Source organism: Balaenoptera musculus, chromosome 10 (assembly GCF_009873245.2).
Source record: "Balaenoptera musculus isolate JJ_BM4_2016_0621 chromosome 10, mBalMus1.pri.v3, whole genome shotgun sequence".
NCBI lineage: Eukaryota > Metazoa > Chordata > Mammalia > Artiodactyla > Balaenopteridae > Balaenoptera > Balaenoptera musculus.
This window is the reverse complement of record NC_045794.1, coordinates 92,448,174-92,470,973: the sequence shown is the minus strand read 5'-3', so window position 1 is coordinate 92,470,973 and position 22,800 is coordinate 92,448,174. Positions and strand designations below refer to the sequence as shown.

The 22,800-nt window shown below is 36.9% G+C and overlaps 1 protein-coding gene across 1 annotated transcript in view; it reads left to right on the top strand.

The window, feature by feature from the left end:
* RBFOX2 (RNA binding fox-1 homolog 2) overlaps window positions 1-22,800 on the top strand; it is a 261,661-nt gene that overhangs the window by 214,739 nt on the left and 24,122 nt on the right. Inside the window, 6 exon segments of the mRNA XM_036866682.1 lie at window positions 6,162-6,207; window positions 6,210-6,269; window positions 6,272-6,300; window positions 9,541-9,594; window positions 18,346-18,438; window positions 21,231-21,291. Coding sequence (XP_036722577.1) covers window positions 6,162-6,207; window positions 6,210-6,269; window positions 6,272-6,300; window positions 9,541-9,594; window positions 18,346-18,438; window positions 21,231-21,291 — 343 coding nt within the window.

Below are 22,800 nucleotides of genomic sequence, written 5' to 3'. Positions count from 1 at the left end.
AAAAAGGTCCCAGGACTGAAGGATAGGTAATTTCCAGCTTAAAAGAGACCACAGAATTCTCAGAGAAATAGAACAATATAAAACAACCCACATTAAATCCTGTCACTGTGAAATTTAGAGCACTGGACATATTTGGATAATCTACAAACCAGAGAGAGTGGGGGAAAAGTCACATACAAGGAGACAGGAGTCATAATGCCTTCAGATTTCTCAACAACAACACTGGAAGCTAGGCTACAGTTGAGAGTTACCTTTAAAATTCTGAAGGATTTTTTTTTTCCAACCTAGAATTCTATACCCAAACTCTCATTAAAATGGGAGGGTAGATGTTTTCAGACATGAATCAGATTCTTAAGAAAACTTGCTAAATTTAATGTCCTCTTTTCCTTTTCTTCCCCCGTCAGCCTCACAGAGGTGAAATAAGAAATGAAGACACTCACAGACAACAAGAGGAAAAATAAATATTGGAGAAAATGGATAATCCATAATCAAATATTATTCCTGAATTAATCAAGAGATTCCTTAGTATCTCAGATTATGTATTAAGTCTTATTATGATAGAGACTTAGAAAGTAGTACTTCATCTTGTATTGCCCAGGTTCTTTTTCAGACCATAACAGAACATTTGTTCACAATGTATAAATAGTTAAAAATATTCCATTGTTTCGTAGGGGAGTCAGAAAACTAAATCCATTTTCCAGTTACAAGAATTTTTAAAGGTCACTTAAAATTTTTTTTTTTTTAGTCTCACTTCTTAGAATGAGGTTTTGAGACTTACAAATCTGATTTGCTCTTCAGTGTCAAGTGCCCTGGGTTTCACCTCAATGAAGTAGCCCTCACTGGGGAGGCCAGGATGTCTGAAGAGTGGATGTATAGGCTTTAGTCACATGATTGCATTGAGCAGGACCACTGCTAGTCCTCACTGTAAACAGTCCACAGACTCCAGCCTCTTCCGTTTCATCCCCTGCCCAGTGAATCAGTTAGGTCAGAAAATGACCACAAGAAGGGAAAACACAGAACCTTGGGAGGTTATTTATATAGTCAGTCAAGTTGCTCAGCAGTTAACAACAGAAACTAAAGCGAACCAGCACTGTGTTGACTGAGATTTTTCTCAGAACAGTTTAACTGTCCACTTTCACAAAGATACAGCCTTAAAAACTTTTATTTACTTCTGCTCTCTGATTTGTGTGTTTCAACGATTAGTAATCTATAGTGAGGTAAACTTAAAGTTGCGAATGACAGATGGGAAATAGGATCTCATTTAACTACATCCAATGTATATTCCCTATTCCTATTTCCACTATGTACAGAAATCTGCTTTTCAGCCCCTTTGAATATCAGTTTAGTAGTTCTCTGGCTTTGTTTCCTTCATAAATGTCAGTGTGCCTTTGCTGGTTTTCTTTCCTCTCCTTTTCCTCCCCTTCATGGCCTGACCTGCTCCTGTTCCCTCAAGGCATAGAATACACGTCACCTCTTGTATAGCTTTCCCTGCCCCTTACCCCATGCCTACCTCCACCTTCAGGTGGGGGTCCTGAGAAAGTGGAGCATGGGATCCACACGTGTTCTCCATTCTAATGAGATTAAAAAGAAGAGAGCATGAGTGCAGTGCTAGGAAGGGGGTGGTTTAGCATATGAAATTGGGCCACCTGGTTTTTAATTCCTACTCTGCCACTTAATATGTGACCTTGGGCAATGAACTTAACCTCTCCATGCCTTAGTTTCTGCCTTTGTCAATTGGAGGACAATAATAGTACCTGTCTCATAGATTACTGTGAGGATTGAAGAAAATAATACATGTAAAGTACATTCTAATATAGAGCTTAAGAACATGTACTCTGGAGCCAGGCTGCCTGTATTCAAATCCCTGCTCCATTACTTAGGCAATCTTTCTACTCCTCAGACTCCTCAAGATGGTTGCTAACATCTCTGAGCCAAAAGTGTCTCTGAATCAGATTCTTTTAGCTGAACACAAGGTCAAAAGGAGGGAATCCATTCTGTGTCTGTTAAAAAAAAAAAACAAAAAACAAAAAAGCAAAAGCTACTGTTAGGGTTGTTGAAAGAATCATAATTAACATACGTAAAATACTTAGGCCAGCGTGTGACAAACAGTAAACACTATTTAAATATTATTTATTATTGAAAGGCGTAGGTAAGGGTCTGTCTTACGGTATGCACTCAGGAGTGTATGCACTCTACTCAATGCTCCGTGGTGACCTAAAATGGGAAGGAAATCCAAAAAGAGGGGGAATATATATATATATACATGTAGCTGATTCACTTTCCTGTACAGTATAAACTAACACAACATTGTAAAGCAACTATACTCCAATAAAAATTTTAAAAAAAAAGCAATAGTTGCTGTTTTACAGGGAATTCCCATTTTCAACAAAATTCAAAAAAGAAGTGGAGAGAAGAAAGGGTCTGAGGTTGAAGAGAGGAAAGCAAGTTAAAGCCATGATAGGAAGCCACTGCCTCCCACCCAAATAGTTAAAATGAAAATGGCGATACTACAAACAGCTGGAACTTGCACACACCACTGATGGAGTGTAAGTTAGTACAGCCACTTTGCAAAACGGATAGTATCTTTGAAGGCTGAACTTAGACATATCCTTGACCCAACAAATCCAATCCTAGATGTCTATTCACCCAACAGAAATGCCTGCTCCTGTGCACCCAAAGATGGGTAACAACAATATTTATAGGAACATTATCCTTAATAGCCAAAAACTGGAAGCAGCTCAAATAAATTCTGTATGGTTATAAAATGTACAACAGTGTGTGTGTTACTATAATGTGTAAAAGAAGCCAGACACAAAAAGTACATACTGTATGATTCCTTTTTTTTTTTTTTTTAAGTTCAAAAATGATAGAACTATCTATGGAGTTAGAAGTCAGGATGATGGTGATCCTTTGGCGGGGAGTAGAAACTGGAGTGGGCCCCACAGGTGCTGCTGGAGTTCTGTGGCTAATCTAATTTGATGGTTACATGAGTGTATTTTCTTTGTGAAATTCATCCAGCTGTATTCTTATGATTTATGCATTTGTAGCTATGTATGTTAACTTCAACTTATAAATGTATTTAAAATCAGAAGCCTAAGAATTTTGGAAATAATGGTTCACTTTTTCTACTTGCTAAGTCTCCGGAGAATTAAAGATTTCATACTTTTAAATAATGTAGGTGATCACCACAAGGCTGGAAAATTAACCAATCTGGCTGCTTCTTCATCAATTGTGTCTTCTGGACTGTAAAATAATATTCTCAAGAACAGTAATTAAGTACCTCAGGCAACATACTTTGAAGTAATGGTTAGTTTTCATCTATCCTGCCACCTCACATACCCTTTTACAGACTACGTAGTCTACATATATAAGCTATATATAAAACTATGGTTTGGAGCTAGAATCGGTCTTTTTTAACTTTTCTCTGAGTGATAACACTGTCATCCTTCAGATCAGATCTGGTGGTTTTAAAGTTTGATTGAAGAAAGAGTTTTATGTGATCCAGCTGTGAGATGTGAGAGGCAAGTTGGAAGGTGCTCGAATGAGCAATCAGTTGTAATTGATGCTTGTGCTCGTTGCTCTTTGGTGTCCATGATGCTGCTTTTTAGTAACTCAGTGAGTTTCCATCATCTTGAATGGAATGTGTTTTGTTAGTCTGCATTGTGCCCAGATTGAGGATTGAAAACCTTACACTTTCGCAGAACATGGCTTTGTAGCTCTTTCCTTTCCTGCTATTTTTGTACCATGTGAATAATTGCACAGTGAGGCCATCTGCGAGGCCTGAATGGAAGGAGATAAAAGCGGCCATCCCTTAGACTGACACTTGAAAAGCTGGTGTACATCTGGAGTTCATTCCTGTTTATCCTTTACATGTTAAAGTCTCAAACTTCATTTCAACCTGGTTCAAACGTCTCTGAGCCAAAGGTATCTCTGGTTCAGTTTCTTTTAGCTGAACGCTGGGTCAGAGTAGGGAGGGGGATCCATTCCGTGTCACCCAGAATCTGCTAGAGGGACTCAGTTCTCATTCAACTGAGATAATAAGAACAGCAAGTTCCACTCCTGTTTTAAAAGTGTGTTGGTTTAATCATCTCAATGAGCCATCCAGTTTGGCATGCGCTTCACAGGGAATAGTAAAAACAAAAGGTTCTTAAATTGTCAAATTAATACTTCAAAGTAAATGTTTTTTGAATGCCTACAATGTATCACACCTGTTAGGTATTTGTCAAAAGTATTTCTCAACACAGCAATTTTTTGAGGACTTACTGAAAAAGAATTAAATTAACACATGCCTAGTACATTGCAAAAGAGATTCAGATTAAAAATGCACACCCACACTCACCCATATTCTTTCACTATGGATATATACAAATCTAGCATTTATGGGTATGTAGTAGATTAGGCAGGGTCCCTTCAAGCCTTTCCCAACAGATTTTTCTAAATGCAACTTTGCTCTGGGCTACAGAAGGGTAGGTTCCCTCTGCTGAAGTAGCAGGAATCGCATAAATTAGGGAGGAGAGTACAGATTGGTTTCAGAGTAAGAAGCTTCTTCAGTTTTTGAGCAAAGGGCCCTTTGTCACTAGATGTCTCCTCTTCGTAAATAATATTACAGTACTTTGGTAACCCAGTAGTCATAAACCCTGGAACTAATAGAGGGAATGAAATATAAAAATATTCCCTTATTTCCTGAAATGATGGACCAGAAATACTGGTATCTCTACAACTAAGTATTATACCACAGACTCTTTATTTTCAAAATGGAAAGATCTCAAAAATAGGAACTTCTATAAGAATCTAAGAACAAAGTACTATTTTTATTTTTTTAATTTATTATTTTATTTGTTTGTTTGTTTATTTATTTATGGCTGTGTTGGATCTTCGGTGCTGCACGCAGGCTTTTTCTAGTTGCGGTGAGCGGGGACTACTCTTCGCTGCAGTGCGTGGGCTTCTCATTGCAGTGGTGGAGCACGGGCTCTAGGCACGCAGGCTTCAGTAGTTGTGGCACGCAGCTCAGTAGTTGTGGCTCACGGGCTCTAGAGTGCAGGCTCAGTAGTTGGGGCGCATGGGCTTAGTTGCTCCACGACATGTGGGATCTTCCCGGACCAGGAATCAAACCCGTGTCCCCTGCATTGGCAGGCGGATTCTTAACCACTGTGCCACCAGGGAAGTCCCAATGTACTATTTTTTTTTTAATTTATTCATTCATTTTATTTTTGGCTGTGTTGGGTCTTCACTTCTGTGTGAGGGCCTTCTCTAGTTGCAGCAAGCGGAGGCCACTCCTCATCGCGGTGCGCGGGCCTCTCACTATCGCGGCCTCTCCTGTTGCAGAGCACAGGCTCCAGACGCGCAGGCTCAGTAGTTGTGGCGCACGGGCCTACTTGCTCCGCGGCATGTGGGATCTTCCCAGACCAGGGTTCGAACCCATGTACCCTGCATTGGCAGGCACACTCTCAACCACTGCGCCACCAGGGAAGCCCCCAATGTACTATTTTTATATCTTGTTTTCCTAATGTATCTCCATGTGATTTTTTTTTTTTTTTTGGCTGCATCAGGTCTTAGTTGCGGCACGCACGCTCTTCATTGTTGTGCATGGGCTTCTCTCTAGTTGTGGTGTGCGGGTTTTCTCCTCTCTAGTTGTGGCGCATAGGCTCCAGGCCACAAGGGCTCTGTAAGTTGTGGCCCTTGGGCTCCAGAGCGCCTGGGCTCTGTAGTTTGCGGCACGTGAGCTCCTAGTGCGTGAGCTCAGTAGTTGTGGCCCGCGGGCCTTAGTTGCCCCATGGCATGTGGGATCTTAGTTGCCCTGACCAGGGATCGAAACCCACGTCCCCTGCATTGTAAGGTGGATTCTTTGCCACTGGACCACCAGGAAAGTTCCTTTCCATGTGATCTTGAGCAAGTCACTTAGTGTTTCTAGTATCCCCCACTTTTACTAATGTACTATAAATATGCAAAGAGACCTAAATTTTTGGGTAAACTATAAGCATTTGAACACAGATAACATCTTTGGTTTTTTTCTCTTTGAAAGGACAGCTGTAATTTTTGCTTAAAGACACACTGTTTGAGAATGACTGGGTGGGGGAGGACTTCAATTATTTTATGTAATTCTTGTGAATAATTGTATTTATTTTCCCTTAATGTTGTTTATTTCTTTGCGTAGCAGACAGAAGGGGGGCGCACAGACAGACGGCCAGCAGTCACAGACGCAAAGTAGTGAAATTCAGAGAGTAAATCTACCCCTAAACGCCTGCATGTCTCTAATATTCCTTTCCGCTTCGGGATCCTGACCTCCGGCAGATGTTTGGGGTAGTCTCTTGAAGTCCTTTTATAGTTTACAATGACAAGTATAATTTAACTCACCAGATGTATTATTAGTCGTTACTACTTTAGGATAAAACTACAAGTATGTTTTGAGAAAGATCCTGAGGTAAATCATTATTTTCATCAGCCTTTAGAAACTTTCCCATCACCTGGCCTATTCGAGACATTATCCTTGCAAATTCTCACATACGTAAGATGACTCCACAACCAGTTTGCCTGGGACTGAGGGGTTTCTAGGACGTTCAGAAAACCCAAGCGCTGAAATCAGGACAAGACAGTAATCCTCCTGCTTTCAAAGGGTTATGAATTAAGTGAAATAATATCTGTGATCTAAAATCAGGTATAGGGGGTTAGTTTGCTGCCTGGCCTGTTCTTCCAGCTGTTTACTTCCTCCCAGAATCGCTGTCATGAAAACGAAGTATAATAGCAAATATTTAAGTTACTCAGAAATGAATGGCTACTGAGAATCTTAATTCTTTTTTTGGGCTAAGGTGTTGTTGCCTGTTTTAATTTGATCAAACACTTAACTTGAACTAGGAGTAAGAAATAATTGATTTTTAATTTTTAATTTTTTAAAAATTAAAATTTTAAATTTAATTTTTTAAAATTAATTTTTTTAATTTTAATTTTTTAAATTTAATTATTTGGATAGCAGCCTAATGCTTTGTCAGAAAGCAAATGCCCTTCTTTAAGTCTCGGTTGTGGCCACTTCATGATGACAAGACCCTGGAGCAGAGTTCTGTCACTTACAGCTGACTTCCTGGATGTGTTTTCTACACCAAAGGCTAGGCCAGGGTTGAGATTTAATGATATTTTTGAAGCACTGGAAGAGCTTTTCGGCATGAAATGGTAGTCAGCTATTCTCCAGTTCTACAGAAAAGAGAGCAACAGAAAATATAAAGGGCAACATAAAGAATTTAGGTTATGGGACTTCCCTGGTGGCACAGTGGTTGGGAGTCCGTCTGCCAATGCAGGGGAACATGGGTTCGAGCCCTGGTCTGGAAAGATCCCCGTGCTGCGGAGCAACTGAGCCTGTGTACCACAGCTGCTGAGCCTGTGCTCTGAAGCCCACGAGCCACAACTACTGAGCCCACGTGCCACAACTACTGAAGCCTGCGCGCCTGGAGCCGTGCTCCACAACAAGAGAAGCCACCGCAATGAGAAGCCTGCGCACCGCAGCAAAGAGTAGCCCCCGCTCGCCGCAACTAGAGAAAGCCCACACGTAGCAACGAAGACCCAACGCAGCCAAAAATAATAAATAAATTTAAAAAGAAAAAAGAATTTAGGTTACGTTTAAGAAGAAACTTCCTGGGAGTATGAGTTACTAGGTTCTCTACTGAATTATCAGAGATAATATGGAACCTTAATGTCTGGAGGTCTGTGAAAATGGAATGCATCCTCATCTGTCAGAAGTGTTTTCTTTGTTGAGGCAGAAAAATAGTGTCCACTAAAGATCTGCCCAGGCCAGTTGTCAGTGATTTCTTGAAATGTATAATGCCCTTCTCATAAGACACTAAGTGCAAAAAAAAAATAAAATTTTCATTGCAGGAGATACCTGGTTGCTGTCTTCTCCCACGTAGTCAGTACCTGTCAGTGTTTAGAAGGACAGCAGCGTTGGTCAAGAGCAGAGGTTCCATGTTCTATTTTATTTCCTTTTTGTTACCTCTGCAGACTTGATGAGTACCTTCTTTTAGTCTCATTTTCCTTAACCAGTTCTTACTCTGGAAGGTTGTTATAAAGATGAATTAGAAAATGTAAAAGAAAACAAACTCTAAAATACCATATAAATTTCAGTTTTTTGGATAGACATAGAGATAAAATAAAATGCCCTCCTTCCTAAAATAAGACATTTTCCTCTTCCCTTGATTTTTCTGATTTTCTATTAAATGGTGAAACTGGAATCAAGTCCAGAAGTCTTACTCTAGAAAACTTGGGCTCTTAATACATGTTTTTTTGATAAAGATTGTAATGATTCAACCCAATAAGAAAACATGATCTCTGTTTTGCTCTTTTCATTTTTTAGTTTCTTCACATTTCCCAAAGTCTAGTTTGAAATCCAAGTGAAATAGATAATTGGGTCTGTGAGTCTAGTTCTCAAAGGGAAATGTGAGCCAAAAAGATATTGGAGATTTAGTGCACATTCCCTCAATTCAGTTCATTCAGGTATTGATTAAAACAGGTAGTTTTATCACCTTATATATACCTCTCCTCCAAATAATTACTGTGTTTTGTGTATGCCCCTCTCATCAGCTATTTAGCTACCTAGCAATAGAGTTATTTAGATGTTGTGTTTTTAGCTTTGTTTGATTTTCCAAATGTTAAAATATTTAACTAATTTCGAAATAAAGTTATTATTTTAAATATTCTAGATGATGTTTATTGCAGAAACACTGAAGTGGCAAATAAGTATCGATAGAATCATCCATAATGTCTATGAATGTTTGGTATGCTGGAAAATAGCATATAGCCTATAGAGATAACACAGATATATATTTATTGATTTGGAAAGTTATTCGTAGTATATTAAGTTTAAGAAAAGTAAACACACACACACACACACACACGCCTAAGGAAAAGCTGGGAAGGCTGTGTACCAAAATGTTAAGATGTTGGGATTGCAGATGATCTTCATTTTTTGTTTTCCCTTTTCCTTTTTGTTTGTCTATATTTTCTATTTTTTTCTAGTAAATGTGGTTTACTTTTATTAATTAAAAAAAAAAAAGGAAGGACTTCCCTGTTGGTCCAATAGTTAAGACTCGGAGCTTCCACTGCAGGGGGCATGGGTTCGATCCCTGGTCAGGGACCTAAGATCCTGCATGCCATGGGAGGCGCGGCCCAAAAAGACAAGAAAGGGAAGAAAAACAGCCATCAATAGTGTATCTTTCTACTTACGATTTCAACAGTTAGAGATGTAGTTAGGAAGACTCCCAGTCCTTGTCCGCGTGAAGAAGCATGTAATACGGTGATGCTGTGAATAACTTATGAAAACAGCTTCCACTATAAAGAGATGGATAATGCATGAGTGAGTGAATTAAAAAAGGAAAAATTACCAGCTCAATGATGAGGAAAAATCAACAACTGATATTGGGACCTGCCAACAAATAGAAGCGTGGATGTTAAATAAGTAGTTTAAAGAAAAAAACACCTCTTCCTCTTTCAGAAGAAAGTAAAGTATATGGATAAAAAGCTGAACATGAGTAAATGTTTTTATTTTTGTCTCTGCAGCAGTTTGGCAAAATCCTAGACGTAGAAATAATCTTTAATGAACGTGGCTCTAAGGTAAGCTCCATTTCAGTGTTGTGTGCTTGGTTTCTTTTAGTTTTGTTTTATTTAAAATAGTAAATAGTCAGAAAACTTAAGCTGTTTTTCAAGCCTGCAAAAAGTATCCCAATGATCTAGCTTGATTAGATTACCTCTAAACATAAGCCACTGCGTGGCCAAATTTTTCCTAAATCTTAAATTGGAAGAGTGATGGTGTAGAAACGAGAGAGGTTTGAGGGGAGAGTGTGGCCGTAAGGAAGAAAGGCTGTAGGAGATGTCAGTCTTTTCTCAGATTTAAATTTGGCCTAAGCTTCTTATTGTAAAGGACGAGAGAGAAGACTGGAAAAAAGTGAAATTCTGTGAGAATTCTAGTCTGAATTCTACCAGAACAGTTCAGCTTTTAAAAATCGAACTTCAAAATGACATACTTAGAACAAATTTAATATTTCAGTTATTCAGTTGACTTGTTCTCTCTGTTCAGTAAATTCTGACAAAGCTTAAAAACAGGGAGTAGTGACTCAGGTATTCACTGTGGATTTCCTCCTTTAAGTTATACCCAGATAGGCAAGCTTCAGGACTGAGAGTCACTTCAATTACAAATACAGTGAGTTGGGGATTTTTTGCATGAGGATGAACATAATAATTTACTGTTTTAAATTCCCAATCTGTATGATTTAGAATTTTTATGCACTAAAATAAGCAGCAGTGCTTTTAGGAATGAAAGAATGGTAAAGTCTTAAAATGGTGTTGTGAAAAAATATTTGATGAACTGAATTTCAGAAAGTTTTATTTGAGAGTTTTCTTCCTCCTCAACAAATGGAATACACTCCACAGACACAGTCAGCTGTGGGCAGGCTTGTAAATATTTACCTTGCTATGTTCAGTTCTACTTGCATTTTTAGGTTAGACCAGTTTTTGAAATTAACTTTCATTTGGTCATCCCTACTGAACTTTGAAAACAGCCCTTGGCTATGATTAAATCTCTAAGAATGTAATTTGAGAAAAGCTAAATAAAGTAAATAAATAAGCTAATATTTATTTACCTCTCTTAATTTCCTACTCCAAATTCACCATACTTTGGGAACTAATAACATATCTACAGAGTTATATATACTTCCTGCCCCCATCTGTACTAATACAAATGTTTGTGCTTTCCTAATGCTTCTGATTATTATTCCCTTCCTTTATAGAATGCATCAACACTAAAAGTGTTTAATTCTGACTATAATAATTATTTGTTAATTATTAAAGAGGTAATTATACTCTAAGCTTTCAGTTTTCAGTTAAAACAAAAAAGATTAATTATGCCTATACAGAACTTTCTCCAGCACTTAACTTGGTAAGTATTTTTAAAGTGAAATCTATTCAAACTGTAACCAGTAAAACTGTTTATACTTGTAATTTCCTCACAGTGGATTTCTATTCTTTTGTTGTATAGTTTGCTGTTATTTTTTTGTGAACTTTTTAGATACAAGGTAGAAAAATGACAATGGTTTAGAGATGAGAAGCACATGAATGTGAAATAAATACATGAAGATTATTGGCCACACTGTTTATCTGAACCAGTAGTTTAAGTGTTTTTGGTTTTAAGTGTTTGCACTTCAAACATTCTTAGCTAGACTAACAACCGGAAGCCCAATAAAATTCTATCAGGCATTGAGGACTTTGCTCCTTACCAAGAAAATAATTTGATTCAATTCTTGTGAAGCAAAGGAAATTGATCTTTCTAAGGCTTCTTTCATTGACTTCAAGGATTTGCCTACTACCAAAAAATTTTTAATTTACCCTATTCAATTGCTCCTCCCCTCTAATTTTCATTTTAAAATGACACAAGCCTTCCTTTTCTCTTTGGGGAATCTAAAAATATATGCTGCCTCTCTCAGCTTGATGCTGTGTCCTCACTGCCCTTTTTTCTTTGGGCTGCTGAAGGGTAGACAGACTGTGTACTAATTGGAAAATGTTTTTAAAACAAAGCACAGAATTCGGAATTGCCTTGGACCTGCCTTCTAGAACTGATACAAAAACCTGTCTCCATCCTTTGCCCTTCTTAACTGCTACCTGAAGTTCTTAGCTGGAATGGGCTCATTAATAGAGATTTATTTTGGAGTCAAAACCTAGATGCGTCTTCTGGGATCCACCTAAGATAAATTAATGAGTACTTTTCTTTTTGTAAATTAGTTTCTCATTACTTTTGTGTCTGGGGTTGACTATAAAATTACAGCATGTCTTGAAAGGAACCAGAGAAAAGGAGACTTATATGGTCCTATTGTTTAGCTAAGAATTGCTCAGTCTTTTAACAGAGTGCTTTTCTGTACAGAAATTAGCTTTATTGAATTTTTTCTGAAGCAATAATGGAAAAACTGACAAGCTTTTAGAGATAAGTAATACTTACATGTAAAACAGTATTTAACCAAGTGACTGCAAAACAAAAAGCAACTCTTTATTACCATGTCTTATTTTTTATGAGACTGTTGGCCCCGGGTTTGAGAATATACCCCTTTAAAAACATAAGTAAACACTGTCTTGCTGCCATGCCCATTCCTTCCCTGCCTGCTAGTAGTCTCCCTTTCCACCTTGCCTGGAGAGTAGAATTTCTGTGTTCCAGAAAGTAGTTGTTTCTTTGTTGTTGACTATTTTCCTTTTTTCTTCTTTGACCTTCATATTCTGAATTTGGTTTTTATGAAATGAATTTATTTCGTTTACATGCATATACATACATACATATTTATTTAAATTATTTCATGTGATTTTTGAAAATGTTCTTTTTACCCCCTACTCCTTTGTAAAAACATAAAGTCAGCTGTATTTAGTTTTCTGTGATTAACTGAAGCAAAGATAGACTATCCTTTTGAAAATGTTTAATTAAGATATGTGATGAAAAATGATACCCCTTCCAAAAAGTTAACTAATGTACTCAAATAGAATCTAGAAAATGATTAAACAGATATGCATAGCATTATTGATTCTCCAAATTTCACCAGTCGTGACAAAGTAGTAATACAAACAATAAGAAGTTAGTGTATAGGGAGAGTGGCCATATATCCTGGTTTATCCAGGATAGTCCCAGTTTATACTTGTTGTCTTAGCAATTAATAATGTCCCCTTTCTCCCTCAAAGTATCCTAGTTTGAACAATAAATTATATTGTCATTCTCCTTATAGATCCTTTGAGTAACAATTTTTAAAAAGCACCCTTTTAAAAACCATTATAAAAGGAAAACATGATGTTTAATGAGTAGCGGGGGGAAGCATACATAGTTCATTAAAGGGAATATTCACAATATTCTCATGTTTTCCCTTCCTTTTTTCTTTTTTCTCACATACTCTCACATAGAGTCTTAAACAGAACACTAAACAGCGGTCACCTAGTTCAACAACCAGTACTCTTAACCTTGTACTGTCTGCTAGACACTTTTAGTAACTGAGCACTTGTTGTTTTCAAAAGTTTATTTCACTGTTGAAATTCAGACCTTCCACCATCCTGTTCACTATCACCCAGTCCCATAACATTTTGTTTGTGATAATTATCAAGCTTATTTTAAAAAGAAATACACAGATTCTAACATTTATATTTTCCATAAAGCTTTGTCAACATACTTTGAGTATAGTTGTCACTTTTGAAGGGACGTGTTTTATAAATATTGAATGTATAGAAGCTCTTCTTCTTCACACAGTGTCAATTATTAAGTCCTCTAAAGGACTGCAGAATAGAGCACAGCAACAATTATTGAGATTTCTAGCAGATTTTTAGTTAATGTGTTCGCATTACTTCTCTCAGGTGGATTTCTGGAATGATGGGAATCTGGGTTTGGGTTAAGCTTATGTTTAGGCTGGAGTTAGGGAAGATGAAACCTCTATTCCCATTCCTCAGACACAAGAAATATGCTGTAATTTCTCTCCTATTTCCCTGGCTTTTGATTTTATGCAAAGGGAAATTATTTCTTTCCAAATATAGTCAAGAGACTGTCTTTGAAATTGCACTGAGTAGGCCTTTGTGATTTTCAGTAAAATTTGATGGGTAACGCTGAGATGAAATGTTTTTCATTATACTTAAAACTGAATTAACAGTGCATGTATTTCCAAAAGTCTTATTTTCTTTTGCTACCATTTTATGGGTTTTAGTTTTATTTTTCTTGTATTTATTTTTTAATTTCTGTGTTCTGACCATACCCAGGAGAACCTTCTGGTTTTGATTTCTCCCTTAAAAGTTACATGGTAAATTTTCTTTCGCATTCTTCTGAGATGGAAAAATTCAAAGATTATACAAATTTTAAAATATTTTTACAATGTTCATCCTGTTGCTTGTTATTTACTGCAGTCTGAGGCCAGACTAAAAAGGTGACAGTTATTCGGCTCCTGTGTGCCCTTGATGACAAATGGATGTCAAGGCAGATAATAAAATTTTTGTCACACTCTGTAGAAGTTTTAACCACGACCATGTCCCTGATAAACACAGCATCCCTCAATTTCCAAAAGACAGCTAAGATAGCTGGTAAATTGTGAATGTAGCACTGGTGTATTTAAATTGTTAACACAGAAGAACTTTGGGAGCTGAGAACCTTAGGTAAGAGGGTAAAGGTGTAGACCTTCATTGCCCAGTGCAGCGACCATGTTGACCATTTGAAATGTGGCACATCTCTAAATTGAAATGTGCTTTAAGTGTAAAATAGACACCAATTTCAAAGGCTTAGCTCAAAAAAGAATGTTAAACATCTCGCTCATAATGGTTTCATAATGATGCAGGTTGAAATTATAATATGTCGTATATACTGGGTTAAATAAAATACATTATTGAAATTAATTTCACTTGTTTTTACTTTTTTAATGTAGCTAGTAGAAAATTTGAAATTATATATGTGGCTCATGCTATATTTTTATCGGATAGTGCTGGTATAGACAAATGTTGCAACATCATTTTTTTAAATTTAAAAATGAAAGTTTACTTTTTGTTTATCTGTTCTTTATCTTCTTACATACCTAAAATATGTACTGTTAAGGGTCTGACTTTGTAGCTATTCAGACCGTTGTTATGTTTCCCTTTTTGATACTTCATATGATCATTTTGAAGCTCTTCTAAGGAAAATGTGTTAGGTTTAGACATAATTGTATTAAATTTTTTTCAAAGCAAGAGATCCAAATGACCAGAATTACTGTGAATTAGATTTCCAAGAATAAGGGAACATTAAACATAATTTCGTGGAAGAGAGTTTTCCTATTAGTAACTTTTTAAGTCTGTGAATATCCTTGGCTCAATTTCTGGCACATTTTCAAAAGTGCTAAATTTTATTGAAGAAACAGTACATTAAAAATTTTTTCAAGCCTTATTTGAGTTAATATTCTTAAAACCAAGTTGTAAATGTGACAGATAAGCAAGCAGGAAGTTGAGTTGATGGAAAACCACCTGTTTGAAGTTTCGACTCAAGAGAAAAGTATTTAAGGACAATACTCCAAAAATACTGGTTATGCTTCTCACCTTCCTAATCACAGACCTTAATTCTGAGAGGTATATACTAATTTCTTAGTGCCTCTGAACAAATTATCACAAACTTGGTGGCTTACTACCACACAGATTTATTATCTTACAGTTCTGGAGGTCAGAAGTCCAAAGTGGGTCTCACTAGGCTAAAATCAAAGTGTCGGAGGGCTGTGTTCCTTCAGGTGGCTCTAAGGGGTGCTCCATTGCATGCCTTTTCCAGCTTCGGGAGGCAGCCCACGTTCCTTGGCCTATAGCCCCCCTTCCATCTTCAGAGCCAGCAACAGCCAGCCCAGCCTTTCTCAGGCTGCTACACTCTCCAATTCTGACTCTCCTCTTTCCCTCTTTCACTTCTAAGCACCTTTGCGATTACATTGGGCTCAACTGGATAATCCAGGATAATCTCCCTATCGCAAGATCATTAATTTAATCACATCTGCAAAATCCCTTTTGCCATGTAAGGTAACATATTCACAGGTTCTGGGGATTAGGACATGGACAACTTTGGGGGGGCTGTTATTCTGCCTGACACAAGGTCTATTTATCTTGGAAAGAAAGAAAGAAATCCTGTTACTTCTGTGTTTCTTATCAGGAGTCCCAAAGTATCAACAAGGCCCTCTGCCTCCTCTTACGCTAGTAAATGTGGCTGCAAAGATTGCTTCATTTTTATGTCTTTGGTATCTTGATTAGCATTTCCTTTAGTTTATAAGCACCTTTCCTTATAAAACACTTTTAAAGCATTTAAAAGTGAAATTTTGTTCCAGAATACTGAAGTTACATTGAAAAAATCTTACACAAGCAGACTTTAATGTTAAACTTTGTCATATGCTGACTGTAAGGTGCCAGCACTTATGATACCACGTAGCCATTGTGTCACAGATGGTCCGTCAACACATTACAGAAAGGAGGGTCATAGAACACATTTAGCAATTAGATTTGAAAGAGAAAATAGAAGAATTGTAGGACTAATATAGTTTAGTAAATAGAATACTGAATTTCGGTTTCAAAGCTTAATTTCTAATTTTCTCACCATTAGCTGTAGGAAAAAGCTACATGGAAGGAAGAAGACCTTGTTGGTGCTCTGGGCCTATTTGATGCTTGAATACTTAACCTCAGATTGGCTCAATGTCTTCACTTTCAAAAGGAAACCAACAGGTTTATCCTTTCTACCCCATGGGTGCATTTAAAAGACACACAAGTATGTGTGTATGTATGTGGGTGTGTGTAGTCATAATGCTAAAATTAAAAACTTGTATATTAGCCTCTACGTAATCTGCTGTCCAACCACTAGTTTATAATTTATTAATTTAACCCAGGGCATAAAATGTATGAGGCTGTGGCAATCAGTTGAAATACAGCTTATAGAACTTCTAAAATGTGATATAAAAACTCATCACTATCTGTAACCTTTTTTAAGAGGTTTAACTTTCCTATGGGAGGATTCTCCAGGATCGGAGAACTGGCTTCCTGTCTTCATCAGATGCTAGTGTAGATGACAAATGGAATAATTAATTAGTAACTTGCCCTTGTACACCTTGAGTTGTCAAAGTGGCTATAACATGTTGATATCAAAATTTGTTTCTGAAAATGTGTCCCCATTGATATTTTCAACACATGTACATTTTTAAGGAACATTTTGAATTAAAATTACCCAGAGTATTCCATCCTAAGCTACATATATTTTTAAAAATTTCTGTCAGCTTAGCATTTCACTTTCTAGATATCCAAATTGAAGGTAGAGTTAATCCATTGGAATCCTCCGTGGATTGCCACCCAACCATATGTAGTCATTTAAATGCTGAGAAATCAGATCCTTCAGAATGATGGAGTTGCTTTTATAAAATCTTATTGAGCAATGCACATTATTTACCATCTCAGTTAAAAATATGTTTTGTATATATAGGAGTACTCATGGCATTAAGCAGCAAAGCAGAACTTCAGTGAAAGTAAAGGGTTCAGGTTATCCTACAATGGAATATTCAAAGAATGCTAGAGGGACAGTGAAGCTATTGAGACATGAGGACTGTCTCAGAAAATTCTAAGAAGTTACCACTCTACAGATATAAATAGCTTGAGAAAATTTTATAGTTGCAGAGTGGAAAGATAAGGAGAGAGCACCTAGAATGAAACTGATATAATGCTTTGTGAAATAGTCCTATAGTATATAGTAAATCCTGCTGGTGTTGAAATTGATAGAATGATAATGACCCAGGCAGTCTTTTAAGATTTAATGTGAGCCAAGGAGTAGAGTGGGTTAACTCCCGGTCTCCTGCTTTTTCTATTTAATAAATTAAAACTCCATGGTTGGTTGGTTGGTTTTTCAGCATCTACAATGGACAAATAAATTAATCCTAACTCAGAGTAGCAACTGTATTACTGTTTTATGGTATTCTTTTCCTATTAAATAGTATGCAACTGATGTCACTAACATAGATCTCATTCCTATTGCCTTTTTGACTATTCCTTTTTCTCTCTGCATATAGAAAAAAACTAATACATTTAGTAGCAGATGTAGGCTTCAACAAAATTTAGGCAAATTTGGGTAAGCAATTTTCTGAAATTCAGCTGAACATATTTTTACTCTTGAGTGTCAGTCTGGTTGTTTAAAATTCACATTGAAGAAAAGTCATAATTGACCACTGCTTAGTGGTGTTTTCGTTTGCTTAGACGGACATGAGTGCTCTCCTCTTCCACACCCAGTACCCACAGAATCTAACATGAACACTATATCTTAAATTATACCGTTCCCAGAGAAGTTGATGGTGCTATAAGCAACAGGCAAAGCGGGGCTAAAACGATTAGACCGCCTCAAAAACTCATTATTCAAGGCTTGCACCTAAATATCAAGTTTCATGTAGAAGTTACTGGGGAATAATAGATTTAATTATTTTTTAGTATTATATAAAAGGATATGTATGTTAACAGCTTGAAATAAGAAAGGTAGGATTTTTTTAAATGTTCAGATTCTCAGTTGAATAGTTTGACCCGAGTAACTCTATACCTTAATTTTGGTCTGGCCTCACATGCTTTATGTTTTATTTTATTATTGTTATTATTGTTGTTAATTACATTATTACTATTATTATTATCACTACTACTACAGTTCTTTATTCTTTTATTGGATTTAATTTCCCTTTACAAAATATGCATGAACCAAAAATGTGACTTTGGGAGAGTATTGCTGAGTTGTTGCTGATGTCAGTTTCATACTGTGATATTTTTTTTTCTATTTACCAAGAGATCAGTATTTCAATATAACGATGTGCATGTTTTCCCCCCTTCTCCCGCTGCATGCAGGGATTCGGGTTCGTAACTTTCGAGAATAGTGCTGATGCAGACAGGGCCAGGGAGAAATTACACGGCACCGTGGTAGAGGGCCGTAAAATCGAGGTGCATGTCTTCAATAATTCAATTTCTGGTTTATATTTTTATTTCTCTTTTTATGTATTGCCTCACTTATTTCACATTTGGAACCCTGTCTTGTTTGTGTGTGTTTTTGTGTCTCTGTGTCCTTCACCTTCTTGCACTAAAATGTGTAAAAGTAACACTTCTATCCTTCTCCCCCCCTCCCATTTTTTGGTTGTTTTGGGGTTTTAATTTTGATTTACCTGTGTGCGAATGTATGTATATTTGTTTTTCATTTATTTTTTTCCTCCAAAATGTTCATCCTTCTACTCTCTTGATTTTTTTCCTTTGCTTCAGTTTGCGAGACTCTGAATTCCTCTAATCAGGCCAAAATAAAACTAGCTTTTAAAATGTCTAAAAACTACCCAATTTAGAAATGTGTCCTATAATGAATCAAGGGGCCAGCCAATATCCTCTCTCTCTTGGGAGGCCAGTTCACCTCCACATGCGTGTGACAAGGAATAGAAGATCATAGAGGTTGGGGGCGGGGAGGAAAGAATCCAAAACTAATGTGGTTTTTAAATATAGTTAATATCTAGAATTTCAACAGTTACTGGATAAAATCCTCCAACAGAGGGTTGGGTGGCTGCCTGTAGAATGTACTAGTACAGTGAGTGAGTCGGCCACCTGGTGCTCACCAGCCCTTTTCATAACGCAGTGAAGGTTAACTGGCTCCTTTCCCCTTTCCCAGTTTTTAAAAGTATGAAATATAAAAGCCACCATTTTGAGTAAGATGTCTGCATATTTTGCTTTTTTTTTTCCCCCTCCCTTTCCAATGGTTTAGCATTTAGGGCCCTTCACTTGACTCACTCTTTCCATGGTAACTATACACAATGCTGGCGATGGTGCCCGTTGGCGGTAAGTGAAACAAAAGCACTAGAGAAGAAGCTTTTTTAAAATGTAATTACAAACAAATAAGAAAGAAAAAGTCCATCTGCCATCTCACATTAACACTACAAAATGTGATTTGACTTGCTCCTCTTCCTTTTCCTTTCCCCCTTTTATTTTCAATGCTGTTGAGTAATGCCGCCTGGACTTTGGATGTACACATTGTTTTGTAGCAGTCTGAGCTGTTTGAGTACTGACGTCATGATGATTTTTTCCCCTTGCACATCTTACTCAGAGTTACTGAACTCCAGTTTGGCTGGTTTTATTAATGCACTTCCTGCCCCCACTTCCTTTCCTCCTTTTCCTCTTTCCCAAACCTCTGTTTGTAGCTATGACTGTTCTTTCTTTGCCCTTGACAGCTCTCTTTCCTGCCCGTGACAGCCTTCCTGACTTTCTCTCTTCTCTTCCCCCGCTTTTTTGTTCTCCTTACCCAAGCTCTCTTCCTACCCTTTGCCCTAGTCCTTCCCCACCCCTTCTCTGTTCGGTGCAGCTATTGGTCTCTTTTGCTGACTGGTGGTTTCTGATTGGTTCTGGCCATTTTTCCTTTAAGTGCTTGGGTGCTTTCTGCTCTAGCAGCTAGTGGAAGCTCTTGCCCCATTCTAACCCTTGTCTGTGAGAGCCTCGCTCTTCACTTTCTCCTGTCTTTCCAAAATTGATTGTTTTTTTCTTTCTTTTATTTGTGTGTGTGTGTTTTTTAACTGCATGCTCTCAGTCTCATCATTGTTGTATCCCATTCTTTCTTTTAAATGTGAAATGTTGATATGATTTGGTGGGTCAAACTAGAGTAAATGGAGTTTCCAGCTCTTTTCCTCACATAGGAAGATCATCACTATACAAATCCTGAAAGACATATTAAAAGATTTTTGGTTCCAATTCTACCTAAAATTGATGTGGTTTTTTTTTTTTTTTTGGTAACAAATTTATCACTATTCAAATTTAACATAATATAAATTCCCAGAGCGAAATAAGACATATTATATTTTGTATGTTTTATAATTCTTTTAAAAACTGGCCTGTTTTTATATACCTGACAACATAGTATATAACCAGGTTCTATGGTAAGGCTTTACCCTCCTTGCAAGAGCTTTGAGGCTGGTTCTGACATTGGGCTGCAGTATCCTGGCTTCTAAGCTCCATTCATCTTTTCTTCATCAGCACCATCTTTGTAACGTCTACTTACCTTACCACTGAGAATGCTTTAATTATGCAGTTCTGTAATGAGGGTAGAGAGTACCATAAAACAAAAGAAACATAAGCTCTATTTTCTGAATTCTTTTAAGTGCCTGATTTAAAGGCCTTATGAAAACCTTCTTCATTTTAAATGAATAGGCCACATAATCTAGAAAATTCAAAATCTAAGTTCCTATATTTGTTTACTGACCTCAAACAGTAAAATCTCATACAAGCATATAAAAAAAGCTGAACATCAGAACAGGTAAAATCCACAGATTTTTTTTCCTATCTTCCTATAAATTTATTTCCTGACCAGTGTAGCAAGCCTCTGTTTTGTTAATGAACTTCAAAGTTCACGTGCACACAGAGCTGTTTCCAATTACTTTTTTCCATATTTTCTCACTGCAGAGACTTCTCTCTTTAAAAGATCTCCAAAGAACTTGCAGATGTACTTTTTCTTTGGAGGCCTGGATGGTAAAGTTGTCCTAGTTTTCCATTTGGAGACCAAGAAACTGCATTTTACTCTTGTTAGCCTCATTTAATGAACACTTTAATTAAAATACTAATATTAATATTTTATACTGTTATATTATTTAAATCAATTTTCTCTGAAATTTACATTTTAAACTGAATACTTTGTTATTGAATGAGCACCTCCATATTCCCTAATGTGGTTTACTTCCTCCCTGCCCCTTCTTTCTACTTTGTATCTGTAGGTGAATAATGCTACAGCACGTGTAATGACCAATAAGAAGATGGTCACACCATATGCAAATGGTAAGAGGTTACGAGTCATCTTCGGAAAGATGTTTATTCTCTCACAAACATCAAAGACTTTTTCTTGATTTCAGTCTTCAGTTTGTTTCGTGTACGCTGAAGTATTTTCTTTACCTAGGAGAGTTAATTTTTATAAATTACTTTTTTTTAAAGTTTTTTTAGTTATTAAGGTGTTATAGTCTCAGTAAAGTTCATTTTATACAGTGCGAACACATCATTTGAGGTTACCTATTAACCGAAGTTAGGCCCCCCGTGGGCACCCTCTTTTTTTTAGCTGCTGTAGTTCTTTGTAATATGTTAGGCTTGTCCAGGATACCCCTGGATCTTACTTATCTGAACATAATAATTAGAATAATTCTTGACCCCTTGTTCTTTTAAAAGAATGCTCTAGAGGCAGCAGACACGGGGTGTGTGTGTTGGGGAGGGGTACGTGCGCATATTTTCTATTTTCTATTCCGTGGCTACCTGTTATACAGTGAGTTTTATAAATGTTTCTCATGAAGAAGGAATTTTTCTGTGAATATTTTGTCTAACAAAAACAGAACTTTTGCTTCAGTTGTCAAATTTAATCTAGACTCATATTCCCTAAGTGAGGTAGGATATAATTTTAATCTGTTGTACAACAGTGGTTTTGCAAACTGTGTTCTACAGGACCATCTTGGGGGGAAAAAGAAAACTGAATGGACTGGGTCTTGAGGCCTACAGCTCTACTTTGGTGGACCTCATTCTCTGTTGTATGTTTTAGAGTTGTGTATAAGATTTTATCTAGAATAAAAAGGGGAGTTTCTCCCCTTTTATTGCTTTATAAAAGTTTGAACCTACTGCTGGAGTATGACAGTATGTGCTGGTAGTATCTTAAATCAAGTAGAAGTGTATTAATGTTGAGTATATCCCGGGAGGTCTTCAATAAATATGTGTAGCACAGCTTTTCAAATAGATTATAGAAATCAGCATAATTTACATTTATCAGCATAATTTGCATTTTCCTTACTCATTTTACTAGTGGTATATCTTGGGATACCACCACCTCCCACTTTACCTTTTGTTTTCTTCTTTTCACTGCTATCACAGAAACAGAAGTTTCTGCAATTTTGATAAAAATCCAATTTAAACTAAATCAGAAGGAGAGTATGTCAGATTTCCTTTCGATCCAGTGAGAATGGTGGAGCAGAAAGAGCTGCTGACTAGAATTGAGAAGACAGAAATTCTCCTTCTAGATTTGACTCTTCATTTTACTCTGTGACAGTGGGCCAATTTCCTAACCTATCTGATTCTGTTTTCACCTCTGTCAAGTAGCAGTCACAGAATTTTAGCACCACAAGGCTCTTCTTTAGAAGTCATCAAAATCCAACCCTCCTAGCTTATTATCTAGGAAATGAAGCCCAGGGAAGTGTAGTCCTTACTCATTGTCCCAGAGGTGGTACCTATCTTACTGCTCTCTTTGGGGTTTGTGAAAGTCAAATGACATAAACAACTGTAAAAATACATTGTAAAGTGTACAAAACTAAA